This window comes from Cibotium barometz, chromosome 38, assembly GCF_041138505.1.
Source record: "Cibotium barometz isolate CiBa-2024 chromosome 38, ASM4113850v1, whole genome shotgun sequence".
Lineage (NCBI taxonomy): Eukaryota > Viridiplantae > Streptophyta > Polypodiopsida > Cyatheales > Cibotiaceae > Cibotium > Cibotium barometz.
The window spans coordinates 5,715,840-5,735,840 of NC_141083.1; the positions used below are offsets into that span (position 1 = coordinate 5,715,840).

Genomic DNA, 20,001 nt, shown 5'->3' on the forward strand with positions numbered 1-20,001 from the left:
GATTCCCTGACCCCTGTCCAATCAGTAGCAAGGCTGGACCATACATGTGTCCATTCCTATACCCTTTGCCTGCATGTGACCTATCTCCTGGAGAAACCCAAAAAGATGTCTCTTCGAGAAAACCTACGACCTGTTTCCACATGGAACCCTTAGGCCTGTTTCCCTTTGAAACTTCTGTCCTGTTTCCCATACATCTAGTTACAACAAGGTTGTAGGAGTTGTGGAGATTACTCATGGGAACTTGGACTACTTGAACTTGGACATAGAGCTTGGATATGGAACATAGAGCTTGGACATAGAGAACTTGGACATTAACATGGAACTTAGATATATAGCTTGGACATGGATCTGGACTTGGTTTTGGATTTGATTTGGACTTGGAACTTAGACTTGGATTCATTGGATTTGGATATTGGATTTGGTACTAGCTCGGTGAGAGATATGTGTGGGTCATCCCCGTGGTGTGCTCGGCGTCAGAGATCTTGTGCCTTGACTCGACATCGACTTGGATATCCTACATTGGCATATCTCTTTGTTTTGTATTCATTGATTGTATTGATCCTGGCCAGTGTGCCTGTGTATTGTTCTTGAATAAATGCCTGAAAGAGGGCGGGGCCTGTTCCCCGCTCAATGTGGTGTACTGTGCAAGATCCCCTATCCCCTTCTCTCTCTCCCCTCTCTCTCTATATCTTTATCTCTTGGGCACATGGTTATGTCTGTCTCACTGCACGCCCCGCTGGGCTTACAGTGGTATCAGAGCAAGATTTCTTTGAAGAAACTTTCTTGGAGTGACAGAGCCATGTCGGGAGAAGAGGGAAACCAAGGGTCTCATGAAGGGAACAACCAGGAGGATGATACATAAATTCTTAATGGGAAGCAAGGTCATCAGAAGAGTATCATGACTTTCAGCAGTTCAGATAGTTTCTCCAAGATGAATTCCTAACTTGGAGAGCAAGGAAGGAAAAGAACCAAAGAGCACAAGGAATTGAGGCCAAAGTAATGGAAGAGTGCCATGCTCCTCCCTACATGGGACATAGAGACACCTTGATTACACTTCAAGCTTTGGAGAGCTACTTTTTATTGACCTAGTATGAGAAAGGACATTGAGTTATATGTTTGAGAATGTTTGGTTTTGTGAGATGGTCAAGTTTTGAACGACAAAAGCTAGCAGGTTAATCGCACCCATTGAATGATTAATGGGAGAATATTGCTATGGATTTACCCTTGGATTACCAAAGTCAAGAAATGGAAATGATGCTATATGGACCTTTTTAGGATACCAAGAAGATCAACCATGTATGGCATCGGTTGGACCTTTTAGATCATTGGAGGATATATAATGTTTTCCATGACAGTTTATTGAAACCATGTACAGGAGGAACTCTTTTGAAGGATTCATTAGGGATGGAAGAGTCAGAATAGATTGAGTTTTATTTGTGAGAAAAAGAGAAAAGACTGTGGTCAGAAAGTTGCTCTTGGAATTCGAGAATTATTTGCTATTGGATGCCAAATGGATCTCAGAGAAGTACTTCAAGGACTATTTAGATATACTTCGAGCTTATGAGGAAGTGGTTGGTCTAGATGTATTTGAAGTACATATATATAGACGTCTTGTGATTAAGACAGATTCAAGAGGGAGGAATTGTGCCTCTAGCCCTCTTCATTGTATATATATTGGACTGGAATTGACCATTGTCCTACTTATAATGGTTACTTGGACATGCTCTAGTGCGTGGCAACGATGCCAGATAGCCCAAGGAGTAAGATTTGTATATGGGAGGCAACGATGCGACATGACCCATTGGACGGCAACGATGCCAGATATATTAGACTTAGCAGTCGGGCGGTCATTGCGACCAAATCAGATGGCCCGGATGACTGTATTGGATTTCGCAATCGGGCGGTCATTGCGGCCAGATGGCCCTGATGCCTTTATTGGATTTCACATTCGGGCGGTCGTTGTGACCAGATGGCCTAAATGATTGTATTGGATTTCATAGTCGGGCGGTCAATGTGACCAGATGACCTAGATGACTATTGATGAACTCGTGGGCGGTCCTAGTGACTAGATGGCCTTGAGGATAGTCTGAGTGGTCCTAGTGGCTAGATGGCTCAACACGGTTTCGATGAAACCAGACAGGACAATCCATGAACAGGGTGATCATTACTTGTGCATTGCATACTGATGTATGTTTGAATTTTTTTTGACTTTGTGTGCTGTTTTTGATGCGTGGACAATGCTTGGATTTATGGCATGTGATAGTCCACTGGGCTCCAGGCTACCTGGCCAGTACCTGGAATACCAGTAGACGCGAATGATGCATGCTTGTTTGTTGACTAGCTTGTGTCTAGTTTTTGCAGGAGGTAAGTATGCATTTATTTTTTTCTAACACCTGTGACATGCCATGAAGAAGTACCATTGAGAACAAAGCTATTGGTCAAAGAAAAGGCATTGAGATGTTGCCAAATGAGCAGATGACACCACATATATGGAGAAAGACAAGATGCGCAAGCTCACTAGATGGGACTAGTACCTTGAAACATATGGATGTACTTGATATACCAGGGACACATGGATTGTCTTGTAAGATATGCACATGCTTGGAACACTTGCGGTCCGCTTTTTGAGGACAACTGCGATGTAAGAGGGAGGGAATGTAACTATTTGACCCTTCTAGCTCTATTTCACATGATGAAACCCATGCCCGGACACCGGACAAGTGGAAGAAGACATGGGGACAGGGTCCACAAGGTTTGATTAAGAAAAAGCACCATTCTTGGTCAAAAAGCAAGTAAAAGCAAAAAGTCAAACAAGGTTGACCGTGAGCCAAGGGCACCATTGGAAAGAGGAGACCGAGTCGGACCAAAAAGCTAAAAGGTGCTTTCTCAAAAAGCAGCTCGAGGGCCAAAAAGCAAGGCCCTGAAGTTAGAAAAGCAAAGTTTAAGAACTTTGACAAAAGTGAGTGATATTTTATTATAAAGTGGAAAGCAAAGGGAAAAAGACAAAAACAAAAGCTTGGTTAAGCTTTTGGCGAAAAGCAGAGTTCTCTTCAAGTATTAAAAGGCTTGAACCTCTCTTGTAGCATCATTAAGGAGATCGTGGAGTGTATGTGTGGGCATCATTATGATCATGGAGAGCTTTTTCTTCGTCATCAACACCTTCTCCAACTTGCTTTTCAGATGTACGGTTAGCCCTAGACTTGTATGGGCGTATGCATGGGGGATATGGACACCTGTACAGAGCTCTATGGAAGTGCACGGATTTGTACGGACACATTTCAGAAACCCTAAAAATTTCAAGAACCCTAAAACTGCTCCAGAAACCCTAAAAACTACTTTTTGGATGTTTTTATCGCCCAAAAACCATTAAAACAGGTTTTATATTAGTTTTCTTGCCAGAAAGAGCTTTTCCATGGTTTTCTTCATCGACAAGGTTGTAGGAGTTGTGGCGATTACTCATGGGAACTTGGACTACTTGAACTTGGACATAGAGCTTGGATATGGAACATAGAGCTTGGACATGGAGCATAGACATGGAGAACTTGGACATAGACATGGAACTTAGATATATAGCTTGGACATGGATCTGGACTTGGACTTGATCTGGACTTGGTTTTGGATTTGATTTGGACTTGGAACTTAGACTTGGATTCATTGGATTTAGTACTAGCCCGGTGAGAGATACTCGTGGGTCATCCCTGTGGTGTGCTCGGCATCAGAGATCTTGTGCCTCGACATTGGATATCCTACATTAGCATATCTGTTTGTTTTGTATTCATTGATTGTATTGATCCTGGCCAGTGTGCCCGTGGATTGTTCCTGAATAGATTCCTGAAAGGGGACGGGGCCTGTTCCCCACTCAATGTGGTGTGCTGTGCAAGATCGCCTATTCCCTTCTCTCTCTCCGCTCTCTGTCTATATCTCTATCTCTTGGACACATGGTTGAGTCTGTCACTGCATGCCTCGTTGGGCTTACAGCTACCATCTTTTCTCCATGACAGAAGAATGGGGAGCACCCCATGAAGACTTACTAGACTCAACAAAACCTTTATTCAGATAATCTTGTAGTTGCCGAGTAATCCCATCTTCTTTCTAGCTAAACCGATAAGGTTGCTGGGAGATGGGATTACTACCAGATAATAGCTCAATCCCATGATCAACTCCCATCTCAGGTGGTGGACCATCTGGTCACTTGTTGGAAATGCATCAAGAAATTCTTTTAAAATATCATCCCAATTTTGCTGTTACTTAGAAAATTCATTACTTGATACAGAATAAGCAGAGGATCTTAATAAAATTTGAGAATTTAAAAGATCATGAAAACAACAAAGTGACTTGGAACTTGGATCAAAAGAGTTTTATATTTATCCTCCGTCGAAGCTTGAGTCAAGTTTACATCCATGGGGAAGATTACCCCAGATTACTTATTGTTTACCATCATGAACAAAGGAGAGCCTATGAGACCGATAACTAACATTATTGTCTCGCTCTTGCAGGGTCACCACGAAACACGTTTCACTTTGCCTGAAACGCGAAACGCCTACGAAACGTTTCATTCGTGCTATGAAACGTTGAAAGTTTCATTGCGTGTAGCATAGAAAAAAAATTTGGAAAAAATTAAGGTTTAATGTTTCGCATCTTTCTTGAGGGCGCCGCTTGACCGTACGTTTGCAACTTTGCTTGTCTTCTCTCCTCGGTGTCTGCACTAGCTTCCAGCAAGGTATCACCGTAGCTGTCTCTCTCTCTCATGCGCAAGCTGCAAGACTTGGGGGTTCCATGTGAGCTCATTTGGGGTATTATGGCACTTTATGAGACAGTAGTTGGGCAGGTGCGGACTTCAGAGGTTCTCTCCCAGCTAGTACACTCCACTATAGGGGTGAAACAGGGTTGCCCGCTCTTTGCGACTCTATTTGGACTATACATTGATGAGATTTGTGATTATATTGGGACACGAGGGGACAGAGGAGCCCAGTTGGCTGGCACTTGGATACCTCTGCTCTTATATGCTGATGATATTGTGCTTATAGCAGACTCACCAGAGGGTATGCAGAGGCACTTGGATACTTTAACAGGACAGTGGGCTCTCAGTTAACCTTGGTAAGACCAAGGTTATGGTGTTTAACACTACAGCTCAGTGGGTCTGGAGATCAGCGCCTATTTTCACATATGGGCAGGAGACAGTGGAGTATGTTGACTCATACACATATCTTGGAGTGGTGTTCACTGGGCCCACATTTTCCATGAGGGGGGCAGCAGAGGCCAGATTGACTAGAGGATATGCAGCACTAGGAGGTCTAGAGAGGATGTGCTCACAGGTATAGTTTCAGGAGCCATGCACTAAGCTATGGCTTTTTGACACGCTGGTCACATCGGCTATGCTATATGGAGTACAGATCTGGGGGCCTAGCCTAGATCGTCACAATCGATCAGGACGCACATACGATGGATGGAGATCGATGGAGAGACCACTTGTTTGCATGATCTCCCCGATGATTCGGGCTAAGGCCTCGGTACCCCATGAGATTATCCGAGCCGAGATGGGAGCACCACCGATCGTAGTCGAGGCTCTTGCCAGATCAGTGTCCTTCATTCATAGCACCTGGGAGCTTCCCCGACACCGGTATGCACGACTTGCTTTAGAGTCCTCTCATCAGCTAGCCATGGAGGGAGACACTTCATGTTGGTATGCGCAGATAGCATCCTGGTTTGAGCTCCACGGGTTCAGCTTAGACAGACTTCCACCCTTCCAGTACTCTCTAAAGGCGCCCTCTCTCACCTTGACACATTCTGAGATTAGTAGAGTCATCAGACAGGACCTCATTCAGTTGGACACTAGGAGGACATGGCTAGAGCCCTCACAGGAGTTAGGGACGAAGGTGGCTTTCTATAGAGACCATCTTCTCCGCACCACTGAGGATGGCTTTATACTTAGACCGAGCTACATGGATACCCATTTGTCTCATGGTTTGAGGTGCGCCATTGGGCAGATCGACACCTCTTCACATCAGTTAGAGATAGAGACATGTAGATTCAGAGGCATACCTCCAGGGGACAGAATATGTCAGATTTGTTGGATAGAGCCAGAGACGGAAGAGCACTACATCTGTCGCTGCACAGCATATTATGAGATTCGAGGGCGCTACCATTGCCTTTCCAGAGAGGGATTTGGACCACTGGCTAGAGTCATGGACTATTGTGATCAGCGATGCTTGGGTTTTTATCTCCTGGAGATCCGCAGGCTCAGAGTCCATTATGAGGAGCAGACGCTCGACTGGCAGGGAGTCCACACAGAGACAGATTACTGACTTCTTTAGAGGGACTACCCGGGAGGACACACAGCGGACAGCCCAACAGTGGGCACCCCGTGGGACTCTAGTTGAGAGAGCTATCCAGTTGGGCAGATCCAGATGCCCGAGGGTTCGCGGATCCTTACATCAGAGATGGTGCCTACACTGGAGGATTCAGAGCATCATTGCAAGGCATCGGGCTCGTCCGACCAGGCATCTCACTATGGCAGATATCCAGGCCATCCGGCACAGACCCATGCTAGAGCTCCTAGGATGATTACCACTCCAGCCATATACTGTTGTACTCATTGTCACTTTTGTACTCCCCCATATTCATGTATTCATGTATCCATGTACTCATGTACCCCATTTTGACTAGTTGCATTAGCTTCCCACTCTCCCTAGTTGCTGCTTCCGGATGCTTCCTACTGATGTATTGTAGGGCTAGATACTTACCTTTGGTCCTTTCTTTTCTTTTCCAGATACTGTATCAGAGTCACATGGTTGTAACTTTGGTCTCATAGGTCATTTTGGCCTTTTGAAGATGTTAATATAACATTTCATTTCATTTCATTTCTCTCTTCGAGTCTCTCTCCCCCCCTCTCTCTCTCTCTCTCTCTCTCTCTTCAACAGTGCTCTCTCTCTCTCTCTCTCTCTCTCTCTCTCTCTCTCTCTCTCTCTCTTCAACTCTCCTCTCTCTCTCTCTCTCTCTCTCTCTCTTTGACACAGTCTCTCTCTCTATTCGTCTCTCTCTCTCTCTCTCTCTCTCTCTCATGGTTCTTTTTTTTTTCAAAAATTAAAATAAAAAAAAAGACTTCCCCCTCTACCCTTTTCCTGTTTTGCAGAAATTGAAATCCGATGCCCAATTTTTGAAATTTCTGAAATGGGCATTCAATTCGATGTCCAAATTTGGGGGAGATTTTCCCAAATTTGGGAAATTTTAATTTTTGCAAGAACCCCCAAATTTGGGCATCGAATTGAATGCCCAAATTTCAGAAATGGGCATTCAATTCATGCCCAAATTTGGGGGTTTTTCTCATTTTTATCAATTTCTGCAAGAACCCCCAAATTTGGGCATCGAGTTGAATGCCCATTTCTGAAATTTCAGAAATGGGCATTCAATTCAATGCCCAAATCTAGGGGTTTTGTCCAATTTGGGATAAAACCCTCTAATTGGTTGCCCAAGTTGAGCAATCTCAATTTGGACCCCCAAATTGATGTGTAAATTTTAGGCAAAATCTTTAAATTTCAGATTTGGGCCCAAATTGGAAAAGGCCCAAGTCAGATTTCGATTGATTGATTATTGAACTGTTGGTGTGTATACTTTCAGCTCTTTTGGCACCATGGTTCGGAGTGGAGCAGCCTCGGGCTTAGCGAGAGGGAGATCTTCAGTTGCAAGGGACCCATGGCTCGATACGGTTGTCATCAACAAATACAACCGTTCGAGTTCTAGGAAGGCGGTCTGCATTTATTGTGGGCAAGTGATGTCTGGTGGTGTGACACGTGTAAAGTCACATCTTGCATGGGGAGATGGTAGCAAAGGCATCCAGGCATGTGTTGGAGTCCTTGAGCACATCTTCATAGCGCATGGTTGGGATCACAATCGGTATATGGCGATTATAGATCGTCTTCAACCCCCCATTGCATAGGCTGCGCTTGATGCAATTGTTCGGAGAGAGAAGACAAGACTTCTAGACCTTGCTTCACAGGAGGTTGACCATAATGTTGAAGCACCAGGAGAGCAGCGAGAGGAGGCCAGTCAAAGTGTTGCCTCGTTGGGAGGTACAGGAGAGACTGGTGGTGCAGGCACGAGTACACCATGTGCTAGCACCACTCATATTGATGCCCATGTTTCATCTATGCATAGTGGGCCTTCTCGGGGAAAGGCTCCTGCCACACAAGAGGGTCTAGCACAGTGTTGCCAGGCGTTTCTGAAACGGTAGGTATGAAACGGGTTTCGTACGTTTTGAAACGTTTCCTAAAAGGTAAGAAACGGGTCCAAAAAGGTTTCAAACAAAATAGAAAAAATATGTATATTTTTAACTTGGAATATACCAAAAAAAATGTATTTAGCTCTATGACAGAACTTATAAGAGACCACACAAAGTTCACCATGCTAGATGCAACTGAAAATACATGGCTCACCCAATCAAGCTGCCCTTGTAAAAACCGCTCCAAATTCACTCTATATTGCCCATGGCAGGTAGTCTTGGGCCTCAATAGAGCAAGGGGAGGAAGATATGCAAGAAATATTGAGCACAGAGTAAAGAGTGTGCTTCTCTGTGAGCTCTGCACAGAAAACGTACATAAAGTACCAAAGAAAATTACCCCTCGAATAGACCTCCACAAGGCCCAAGGACACCAAGGAGCACATGGGGATTTCAAAGGCGCAGTACACATACCGTCAAGAAACATGCAGGGAACGACCCTTGGAAAACGCGCATGGAAAAAACATACAGAATGATGGCAATGTGGTCTAGGGAATTATTAAAATTGAGCTGGAAAAAAACGCGTTTCATATAGTACGAAACGCTCGAAACGTTTCCACCAGGTAAGAAACGCGTTTCTATGCAACACTAGTCTAGCACCACGGAAGAGGTCACGTGCAGTATCACGTCCCAACACATTGCATGATAGTTGGGCTCCAAGTCTGAAAAAGCAGGCTGAGATTGTTGAGGAGCGTCTGTTCTATCAATGTAACTTGGCATTCAACATTGCTCGTAGAGGAGCATACAAACACTTTGTGAATGCCGTGTTCACCGCAGTAGCTGCAGGAGTGCCCATTACTCCAGCAGGTTTAGAGGCACTTCGTACCACAAGGCTGACTAGACAGATCGATATGGTGCATGATCAGTTAGAGGGACTTAGGTCACCCTGGGTCCTGTATGGATGTACCATAATTTTCTGATGGCTGGAAAGATGTCTGTAAGCGGCATTTGTTGAACATCTTGGTCTCTTATTGCACTCGCACGACCTTCTTGAGGTCGATTGATGTCTCTGGCCGTGGAGTTCGGATCACAGATACGTTGTAAGTTGTAAGTTGTAACTTGTAAGTACTAGCAACAAGTAACAAGTTGCTTCTTTTATGAAAGTCACAACAATCACTTTCAACTCTCGAGACTCGAGATTCATGTAACTGGGATAATACTAATAATGTTTTTTTTCAACTATAGGAGAAACAAAATGGAGACACATACGTGAGGCCATCGAGGAGGTTGGGCCACAGAATGTCGTGCAAGTGGTCACCGATAATGCAAGCAATTGCAAGTCTATGGGTGTCATATTAGAGTCCATATATCCACACATTGTTTGGACACCATGTGCTGCACACTCCTTGGATTTGATGATGGAGGACATCGGCCGCATCCGTTGGGTTGCTTCCTTGGTAGACAAAGCCAAGGAGATAATAAGCTTTGTGACTCGGAAGTCATTTGCGCTTGGCTTATTCCGATCCCACTGTCAATGGGAATTGGTAAAGCCAGCGAAAACCAGATTTTGCTACATCTTTCTTGTCTTGTGCCGGTAAGTCTATTTGGATATCAATTCCTTGGTTTTCTTAGGGCTTAGAGTTAAGTATGATCTTAATCAAGTCTTTTACATACCTCAAAGTGCAGGCTAGTGAAGTGCAAGATGCACTGCGGCATATGGTAGTTGACCAAGAGTGGATCGAGTGGCCCGAGTCTACCACGCCTGCTTCCGTAAGCATCTAGAACACTATCTTCGACAATGAGTTCTGGACAGAGGTTGATGGATTACAGTGTGCATTATTGCCTGTGGTGTTTATGCTACGACTCTCTGATAGTGAGGGAGCCACCATGGGACTCTTTTACGAGTTCACGGAGAGGCTTGTACGAGCTATCACAAGGTCCACGACTATTAGCCTTGATAGGTATCTTAAATATATTTGGGCGATTCAAGAATCAATATTCATAATTTAATCATGTTTCATAAATAAATCATAATGATTAAAATTTGAAATGCTTGTTTATGACATGACATGTCGCATGTGTAGGATTCCTCTCATGCTGAGGATCTTTGTGAGGAGATGGGCTTAGTTCCATTGGCCTATACATTGTGTTGCACACATCCTCTATCCTGCATGGAGAAGTGATAGCCAGAGGTTTAATCGTGTTCTTTTGATTGCATGGAATGAGTATATTGAGAAGGTTTATTCTGATGGGGCCATGAAAAATCAGCTTGAGGAAGACCTCTTAGAGTACAAAGGCAATAGGGGTAACTTCTCCCGCTAGATTGCACATGATCCGGAGAATCAGGTGTTGCCTGTCTCTTGGTGGGAAAAGTTTGGTGGATTGAACCCCACATTACAGACATTAGTCTTGCGAGTTCTTTCGCAAGAGGTGAGCTCATCAAGCACTAAGAGACTGTGGAGCATTATTATGGGTGATATCCACACAAAGGACCGAAACATGTATAGTTTATTTGTAATTTCTAATATGCATATTATATAAATTTATAATATAGACAACATTTTGTCTATGTTGAATGTTCTAACTCCTAATGTGTTTTAAACATAATTTCAGATTGAACACAAGTCAACTTGATAAGTTGGCTTATGTCAATGCGAACCTTCGAGTGTTGGAGAGAGCTGGAGGTTTGGACACTATGGGAGTAGTGAGGTGGACAATGAAGCAGGTGGATTATAGAAAGATTAATGTGAGACTTGTTGATGTGTCACAACTACAGCCCAGGATAGCGGAGGATGATGTCTACGACTTTTTATGTGAGGACATGATGAGATTTACATGTCAGATACGCTTCTCCACACGTTGTGTAGCCCGTGCTCATTAGGAGGCATCCATTGGAGAGACATCTGCAGTAGGAGCCCGCCGAGAAGGCCGTGGAGATGTAGATAGTCCATCTAGATGGACTAGAGAGATGGATCCTTTACCCTCCAGACTTACTCCCACTCCCTCTGAGTGTGAGAGTGATGATAGTGACTAGGCTAGGAGAGCCTAGGACTTTATTGTGTCATGGTATTTTTTGATGTATTGCACTTTCTTTTTTGGACTCCAGTAATGCCGAGTTAACTATTATATTTCTTATTTAATCGTGCATCCCATTGCCACTAAATCATGTTAAAACTTTAAGTTATTAGAAATCTTGATCTTGTGACTTGTCAATGATTCAATGGATTATGGTCATGTGACATGACCTCATGAGGCATGCTTTTTTTCAATGTTACATGTATGACTAAGTACGAGGAAATGACTGTCCATGGATGCAATCAATAATGTATTGTAGACTTGTAGTTTTAAATTCTGTTTGGTAATTACCGATTGGTTATATGATTTTGGTACTTTTGTTTTCTTGATTGTACGCTATTATAGTAATTAAATTGAAGGCCCAAATCTGAAATTTCAGATTTGGGCCCAACCGTTAGATTTTATGTATATAATTGTTTCAGTCCATCGTTTCACTGGCCACCTCCCGGTGTTGAAACATTTCATTCCAAAATGAATCGTTTCAGTAGTGAAACGTTTCGCGGTGACCTTGGGCTCCTGTGAAAAAACCAAGACATTTCTAAGAGCATGTCCACCCTATCAAGGTTCGTGATGTGAAAGTCCAAATCCTTCCGGTAGTTCTGAATGCGGATCTCCAACGTAGGCATTGTTTGGTCCCAAACTTCCACGTATGTACCCTTGGCAAGATTGACCACATAACGTGATCACTTTCCACCATGGGTAGCTGGAGTGTCTACATGAAACGCGAAGAGATAAAATTGTGAGCACAGCCGTTGTCAAAGAGAATCCGTACCCGATGCTTGCCTATAATAGATCCCTCGGCTTGGAGGAGATCATGTGGACCAAAGGTAGACTCACTAATCTGACACCTGTGGCAATTGCTACTATGCAGATGATGAGTTTCAATAGAAGAGATCAAAGAGTTACCTTGTAGTTCCGTAATGTGTCGAGGTCTTACTCCCCAAAGACGACTTCTTTGGACAATCCCTGTAGTGATGACTGGGTTGATTGCACTCGAAGCATAGGTTGTCCTTCCTTGCCTTTGATCGGTAAGCAACGTAGACCCTCGCTTGCCTTTGGAGCGTTTCTTGGGATTGTGGTGTGACGATTGACCCTCCTTGGATGCTGCAACATGCCCTCCCTTCTTGTCTTTAGAGGATTTTTGGCTCTTGCGTGAGGAATCACCTACAGGCTCACCACTCTTTTGACTGCAAGGCTATCATCGAAATTCTTGGCGTATGTGTAGATGTCCTCGAGTGAATGTATGTGGTTTCGGAGAACATCATTCTGATAATTTGGTGGAAGGCCGAACATGTAGTATGTTAACCAACACATGAGGCTCCTCAAGGGCGTTATGACGGTTTACTAGGTCTTTGGACTCGTGGGAATAATTGTCCAGGCTCTTCCTTCCTATCTCCATCTTAAACAATTTTCGAAAGTTGTCTATCTTGTTGATAGAGACGAGTTGTGTCTTAAAACACAAGCTGAAAATCAGCCCATGTTGTTGGCTTTACTCGGAGGTCCTTCCACTAGGCAAACGCCTTATCCTGAAGCATAATTTGAATTTGGCTAAAAACAGTGAGCATCAATGAACTTATATAGATTAAAAAAAGGCGGTTCACTTCCCAAGCCAGCTATTCAAGTAAAAGCTCCTCACAGTCTTTCTTCTCACCTGAAAAAGGTTTCGGATGAAAAGAGTCTTGTAGAGGAGGAGGATTACTAGCTGCGGCCAGGGAGCGTAGTTCTGTCTCTGCAAATCAAGAATGGTGGAATACAGAGTATCCACAAAAGATGTAGAGGTTGAGCAACAGGTGAAGGTTGTCCAGAAGGTAGAGGAGGTTGCACATAGCCCATATATTGTTGATATGGCTAAGAGTATTGAGAAAAAGCAAAGTAAAGATTTAGAATACCAGAACTTGGTGTAGGAACCGGCCATCCAAAATACTGAGATGGCAGCTGTGGTGTAGTCATATGTACTTGAGTGCCGGGTGGTACTTCTCTAGACTGCACAACAGCATCACCCACGAGCTTATGAATAGCAACAGGTAGAGTTGTCGCCAACTCCCATAGGTACACGGTACACCGGCGATAGCTTGCTGATCCCTCATGTAGCAGAGAGGTGCAGAAATTCAATAGGCATGTAGGAGTATGAGGAATTTAGATGGTTGGAGATGTTCGCCAATAAGGGGTAGATATAACAGGCTTCAGCTTTTTGCAAAAGCACAGCTCACAGAAGTCGACTTTCTGCCCACACTTCACGCATGCAGGCTATTATGCGCATGCACCCAAAAAAGCAAGCTTAATTCCCAAATTAACAAGGCATTCACCTTTTGGCCCTCTTTTCCCCCCTTTTTTTTGCATAAAGTTCACAGTTTTCTGTTGTGTTTTTAGGTGATATGCCGATCTTCAGTAGATCTAAGGAGGAGCTTATTGAACATCTCATAATCAATTGCTCAAAGGGTATTCCCTTTATCACCAAATAGTCTGATTGTGATTTCTTTGCGAAAGAAGTGTAGTACCTGGGACATATCATATCCCAGGAAAGAATTTGCTCAGACCTTAAGAAGGTGGAAGTTTTCTTGAAGTGGCCACAATGCAAGAATGTCAAGGAAGTCCAAACATTTCTTGCTTTGTTAGGATTCTGTCACAAATTCATTAAGTCTTATGTAAAGATTGTTGTCTCAATTATGGATTACCTTAAAGGGAAAGGAAAACCTTCACCCAGAAAGTTGATTATGTACGCAACCGTAGGGTACGGAAAGTACCATACAGTTCACGAGGTCAGGTACGAGTACAGAATACAACTATGTAATAGTGTGGCAAACTTTTGAAGCTGTCTGCAAACTGTCTGGCCTAATAGGTTACCACCTTGTGCCCAAACCAAGGTATTTGGGTTCAGGCTGCTCTAACCATAGCTTCTACTCATAAACAAGGCCTTACGTACAAAAGCTACCTGGAACATGGTCGTTATGTAATGAGGTTGGAGATTTGATTTCTAGCATCACATTCAAGGAAATTTATTTGGATTGCAACACTTCAAGGTATCCTGGAGGATGTCAAGAAGATGTTCATGCCCCTGCCCCCCCCCCCCCCCCCCCCCCCCCCCCCCCCCCCGCCCCCCCGAGAAAATCAAGACTACTGTCAGCTGGGTATGTCTTTTGGATGGTTGAAACACCACAAAGTAGGTCATCAGAGGAGGCATTATTTAGTTCTTCAGAATCCTTGGTAGACAACAGGTTGCCTGACCATTGCAATTTTTGAAAAGATTACATTAAAATGCCAGGTTGCTAGGGGTAGCAGTTTTGCAAAAGGAAGCAAGCTTTTGATTTGATTAATGTCTATTGTCCTCACCTTTTATCTTTTTATGTGGTGTTTGGACAAATTATGTAACTTCTCTGTATTTTAATGCCGGACTATCTCTGTGCTTGGTGGCAGCTGCAAAGACAAGATCACAGAGAGATACCCTCTGAAGGTTATGAAACAGTATGCTGGGGTTGTGGGCTTCGTTTACTACTTCCCTCTGTTGTTCCTGTGTTCAAGTGCGGTTGGTGTGGGGCTATTTCAAGCCATGATATGCAGGCTAAGAAGCAAGGACGGTGCCTAAACTGCTCTCGTGCTTTGGACCGTGTACTTGTTGCTACTATAATTTCCTTGATAGTTCTTATCATTTGTGAGTAAGATGCTCCTCTGCATAAATGGAATGATAAGCTTATGCTCAGGTTTGTGCTAAAATCAAATTAGAGGTTGCTTGTCACAAAAACATACACACTGTTTGTGCAGGCGGTGGATCGTGGGCTGTCTTCCCTATTTTATTCCCAGATTTAAGCTTCAGTTTCTGCTTTCATCTTGCTCTCACGAGCATTCTTTCCTTCAACACGATGTTCAACTACTGCCTCGCAGCCTTTGTGCAAGCTGGTCCCCTACCACAGATGGCTTGGGGAAGTTTTGAGTGTGTTAGTAAAGGTGGTTTAGAGGGTCATCGCTTTTGTTCTGTTTGCCACAAACCAAAACCACCCAGAGCACACCATTGTCGAGCTTGCAAGGCCTGTGTACTTGAGATGGACCATCATTGCCCTTTTGTAAGTCGAATATGCAAACCATACTTGCAGTGTCTTCTATGCATCCTCGATGCAATCAAATCAACCCTTTTTGTTGCCAAGTCCATCTTTTCATAATGTTTTATTTCCTGTTGCTCTGTACTTCCAGATTGGCAACTGTGTGGGGGCAGCGAACCACCGGCCTTTCATCCTTTTTCTTCTGTTTGCTGTAATCAGCAATATGTATGTACTGGCCATGTCGGTGTCTGCAATTGTTAAGATTTGGAGCACTCTTACTGATGTCCCAGGGATGTTAGGAGTTGCCTCCAGTAGGCATGCAGTGGTAGTGTTGGCATCATATTTGCAGGCAATGCTCGGAAGCTCCATTTCTTCCTCTGTGAGGGCTGTTGGATTATTGTATCTTGTTGCAGTGAGCTTATCAGTAACAATAGGTGTGGGACTACTACTCCACCAACAAGTACGGCAGCTGTATGATGGCCATACGTTCATAGACTCTCTTCAACATGAAAATGGACTGATTAGGGAGATGCCGCCAGGCAGAGGATGGAGAAATTTGCGACAGGTTTTTGGACACAGGCATCCTGTCTTCTGGATGTTTCCCAAACTAGTTCTTGTTGCAAATGGGAAAGTCCATGACAAGTGAAGATGTTTTCTTCTTTGACCGTATTTTCACTGTAAGCTGCACCCAATGCTATGCTTGGATGCAGACAGATAAAAGGTGGATATAGCTACTAAGTGGCTTTGTCTTAAATAGGAGGATAGGCTATCGACTACTTTGCACACGCCTATGTGAGTGACATCTCCATACTTGCCAAACTCAATGCCATGCTGGCTGGAATTCATTGATTCCAATCTGAAGCCTGTGTACTCTCAGCATAACCATCCTTACATGACGAGCTATCATAGGTTTCTCCAAGAGTAGTGAATTATTTCTAATACCTCAGCAAACTAGTTGCACAAAGCCTATCGCCTGTTATTTTTTGAATACAACAGTTGTGACCTACAAAATCAGCCCCTTCAGCAGTAAGTTACTAACATCAGAAATGGCATCTCTTTTGTATGAATGGCACTAACCTATTTTTGTGTTTGACTTCATTTGACTAAAATGGTACATTTATTCTTTGAACTACGCTACATCTTTTTTCTCTCTCATTGAATAGTTATCTGCAAAGTGAATGGCAGTCCCAGCTGGCGGGATCCTTTTGATCTATATCCCCAAATGTCTAATTATTCACATGTATGAAGGCATACTATCCAATTGAATTGGCTGGCAAGATCCCTTTGATCTTTAACCCCAAGTGTCTAATTGTTATTATGCATGAAGGCATACTAGTTGATATAAGTATGTTAGACTTATAACTTCTATTGGCTACTCCGTTAGTTAGAGGCGCTAGCACCATCCTTGAAAGAGCATGCATGATATTAACAAAGACAGTTGAAAAGATTTTCCTATCTAAACCACTAGTGATCTCATTGAAACTGACTAAATGTGGTCTCTCATTTAGAGCTATTTCAAATTTTGTCACTTTTCACCATGGAAACTTGCCTTTGTTTTTGTTACAGTATTTGGTGTCAAGTGCAAGTGTTGTAGGTGAACCGAGCATTTGACATTAGCACATTACCGCACTCGTATCTATTATCTTCCATCTCTCCATTCAAATGGGCACAATGTGGTCTCGTGTAGGTCTATTTCAAAATTTGGATTAACTCCTACTTCAACTCTTGTACCCTACAGCTTCATGCACTTTGCTTTGTGCATAATGAACCCTTTTTCTTCTCAACTGTTTCATATTGGAAGTTAGTGAGTAATTTAAGTTTAGTGGCACGTCTTGCTTTTGAAGTTCATTAATGTTCAAAACATAGCCATGCCATGCAATCATAGTTATCAATACATCCAGACGTTTTAAAAACGACACAATAGCGAACGAATTAATATGGCTCTTCAAATTTATCAAAACGGATTAATACACATCATTAAAATAATATGACAAATCATGTGTATTCATACACCATGTTAGGGATGAGAGACCATATCTAGAAAGTATAAGCTTTACACTAAACACAAATAAGTATCAACAAAATGAAATGTATCTTTTGACAATCATGAAATCAATGGAAAGAAAATAAATAAAAGTAACTCATTTTCAATTTGAACAAGTATGAGTCTCAACCATTCTCATTACAATGTTACTTCAAATTCTTCTGATGCATCAGACTCTACAAGTACCTCGCTCTCATCAAATCGTATAAACAACCGGTGTGATATATGGAGTTAATGTATCCATGGAAGCTTGCTAGAATTTATATTGATTTAATTATTTATATAGCTAGGCTTTGAGCAAGCGGGTTTTCGATATGGACTTAATGTTATGATTGAGTGATGGGGAATATTTATTGAAGACTATGAGTGGATGACTTAACCTTGCTAAAAGTTATATTGATTTAACTATTTATGTAGCTATACTTGAGCAAGAAGTTTAGTCTTTGATTATTATTTTTGGTTCAAAATGGCTTATACATGTTATTTGTACAATCATTTTGACATGTCATTTTTTGAATATATATATGTATATGTTGCATGTAGATGGGACATGTAAACCAAGACTAGTTAAAGGCAAGCATCTCTTTGGATTGTGTATTACCACCCTTTGTCTAAGAATTATTGAAAATAATCATTTTATATTTCACTACTGGTTTTGAGATTCAAAATATTATGCTTAAGATCAAGAAGACATGCATGAATGATAACTATGTGGGAGAGGTACTAGATGATTTTTACTTGTATTGCACATATGTTGTCATCCTGGTGAAGCTTGCTTGAGTTAAGGTTTTCATAAAGCTTGATGTAGAGAAACAACTACAAGTTTTGGGTCAAGGAGAAGTTCTCAACAAGTTACTTGGTCTTTCACTTATAGACTAAATATATTGGATTCAAAGAAGCATTATACTCATTTGCCTACTCCAAACTTCTTTGGTATTGTGACTTTTGTACTTGCTTTAAGCTAAATTTCGACCATACAAGTTTTCTCTTGTCATCCCTTGCATACCATTAAAACTTGCATAAACATTGCCTTGATAAAATTTAGGAAGGATCAAAGTAAATAAGTAACTCCATAATTTGATGAGATAATTAGAATTATAACTAAAAAGAAGAGGCTTTGGTAAGGTAAACTCACAAATCACTTCAACCCATTGATCAATCTCACTCTCTTGAAATGAGACCCAAGTATAGCTCAAGAGTAGTAATTACATGCATCCTTTATACTCCATGGCACAAATCATATGATTAGAGAACATCATATAGCTAGAAATTCTTATATGACCCCTTTACATCAGTCATGACTTCACTTGTCTCTTCACCTTTTCACCTTTTTCGCTTACCTACTCAACCAATATGGCTAGCACTTTTTCAGTGCACATTTGCAACCAACCAAGGACTATGTTAGGGTCTATATTCAACACATAAAAAAAGAGGTAATAGTTGTTAAACCTTGATCTAGGGAGGTATAGTGGTTGCTAGGATGAAAACAATAACCCATGCACACCTTGGAAGAAGTGTTAACCATTGGGCTATTTTCTTTAAGGTTTATTGTATGCTTGTAGTGTAGGTCCATGTGAAAATATTTTTCCAAGAATTATTGAAAGTATCCTAGATTAGGCTAATTTGTTTCATCACAAGGTCACTTTAAAAGCAACTTAGGATATGATTGAAAAAATACAAATATACTTACCGCCATTTGAGTTTTCTATTGTCTTGTCACTTTGTTTATTATACTTATGGAAAACAAACACACGTATGCATGTAGGCATGCATGTGCACATGCATGCGTGCACATGTGCACACACACACACACACACACACACACACACACACACAATAGCAAGCACATGCATGCACATACGCTCCCTTCCTCCCTCTTATTCAATCTTATGTTTTCACACTTGCATAGCTAACCCCTCACTAATCATCACACTCGAATGCTGCCCAAAATGTTTGGCCTTGAATGAACAAACATTTTGGGTAGCATCACCACCACTATCGCCGCTTAGCCCACCTAAGCTCCTCCTCCACCAACTTTACTCTCTCTCCCTATCTATTGCCCTCTCACCATCTCTCTCCCTATCTATTGCCCTCTCACCATCTCTCTTGTTCTTGCTCTCTTCCTCTTATCTCTGTCTTTCTCCCTGTCTCTCCCTATTTTTCTATGTCACCCTTAACCCTCTCCCTATTTGTCGCCCTCTCAACCTCTCCTCCCTTGCATCGAAGTTCTCATATTCTCCTCCCAAGTCTCCCTCTCATCATCTCCCCAATCTCCTCTCTCTCCCCCATGTCTTCCTCTTTCTCCCTTTCTCTCTCCTTCTCACCCTCTCCTCCCTTGTATTGTTGCTCTCACCCTCTCCTCCCAAGTATCCCTCTCCCTCTCCCTCTCCATCTCCCAGTCTCCCTCTCTTTCTCTCTCCCATGTCTCTGTCTCTTTCTCCCCCTCTCCCTCCTTGTCTCCTGCCACCCTTAGCCCTTAACCCTCTCCCCTCCTCTCTTTCATTAGTTGTCTATCACTGTCTATCCCTTTTCCACTCATTTTCACTCTTCCTTCTTGTCAGCCTCACTCTCTTGGGATTGTTCGTATGATGTTAAAACAGTCTTCTTCTTCCCCTCTCTCACCATACGACTAT

General features: G+C 42.6%; 1 protein-coding gene across 4 annotated transcripts in view; it reads left to right on the forward strand.

Moving 5' to 3' along the window:
* LOC147616278 (DHHC-type zinc finger family protein) overlaps positions 1 to 16,420 on the forward strand; it is an 83,364-nt gene extending 66,944 nt beyond the window's left edge. For 3 of the 4 annotated variants that reach the window (XM_086777337.1, XM_086777339.1, XM_086777338.1), the window contains 3 exons: positions 14,705 to 14,939; positions 15,050 to 15,348; positions 15,476 to 16,420. In XM_086777337.1, coding sequence (XP_086633463.1) covers positions 14,705 to 14,939; positions 15,050 to 15,348; positions 15,476 to 15,970 — 1,029 coding nt within the window. In that variant the 3' untranslated portion in view covers positions 15,971 to 16,420. Of the gene's footprint in view, positions 1 to 13,660; positions 13,730 to 14,704; positions 14,940 to 15,049; positions 15,349 to 15,475 lie in introns of all 4 variants that reach the window. The other variant, XM_086777340.1, reaches the window with a different exon arrangement.
* The last annotated feature ends 3,581 nt before the right edge of the window (positions 16,421 to 20,001 follow it).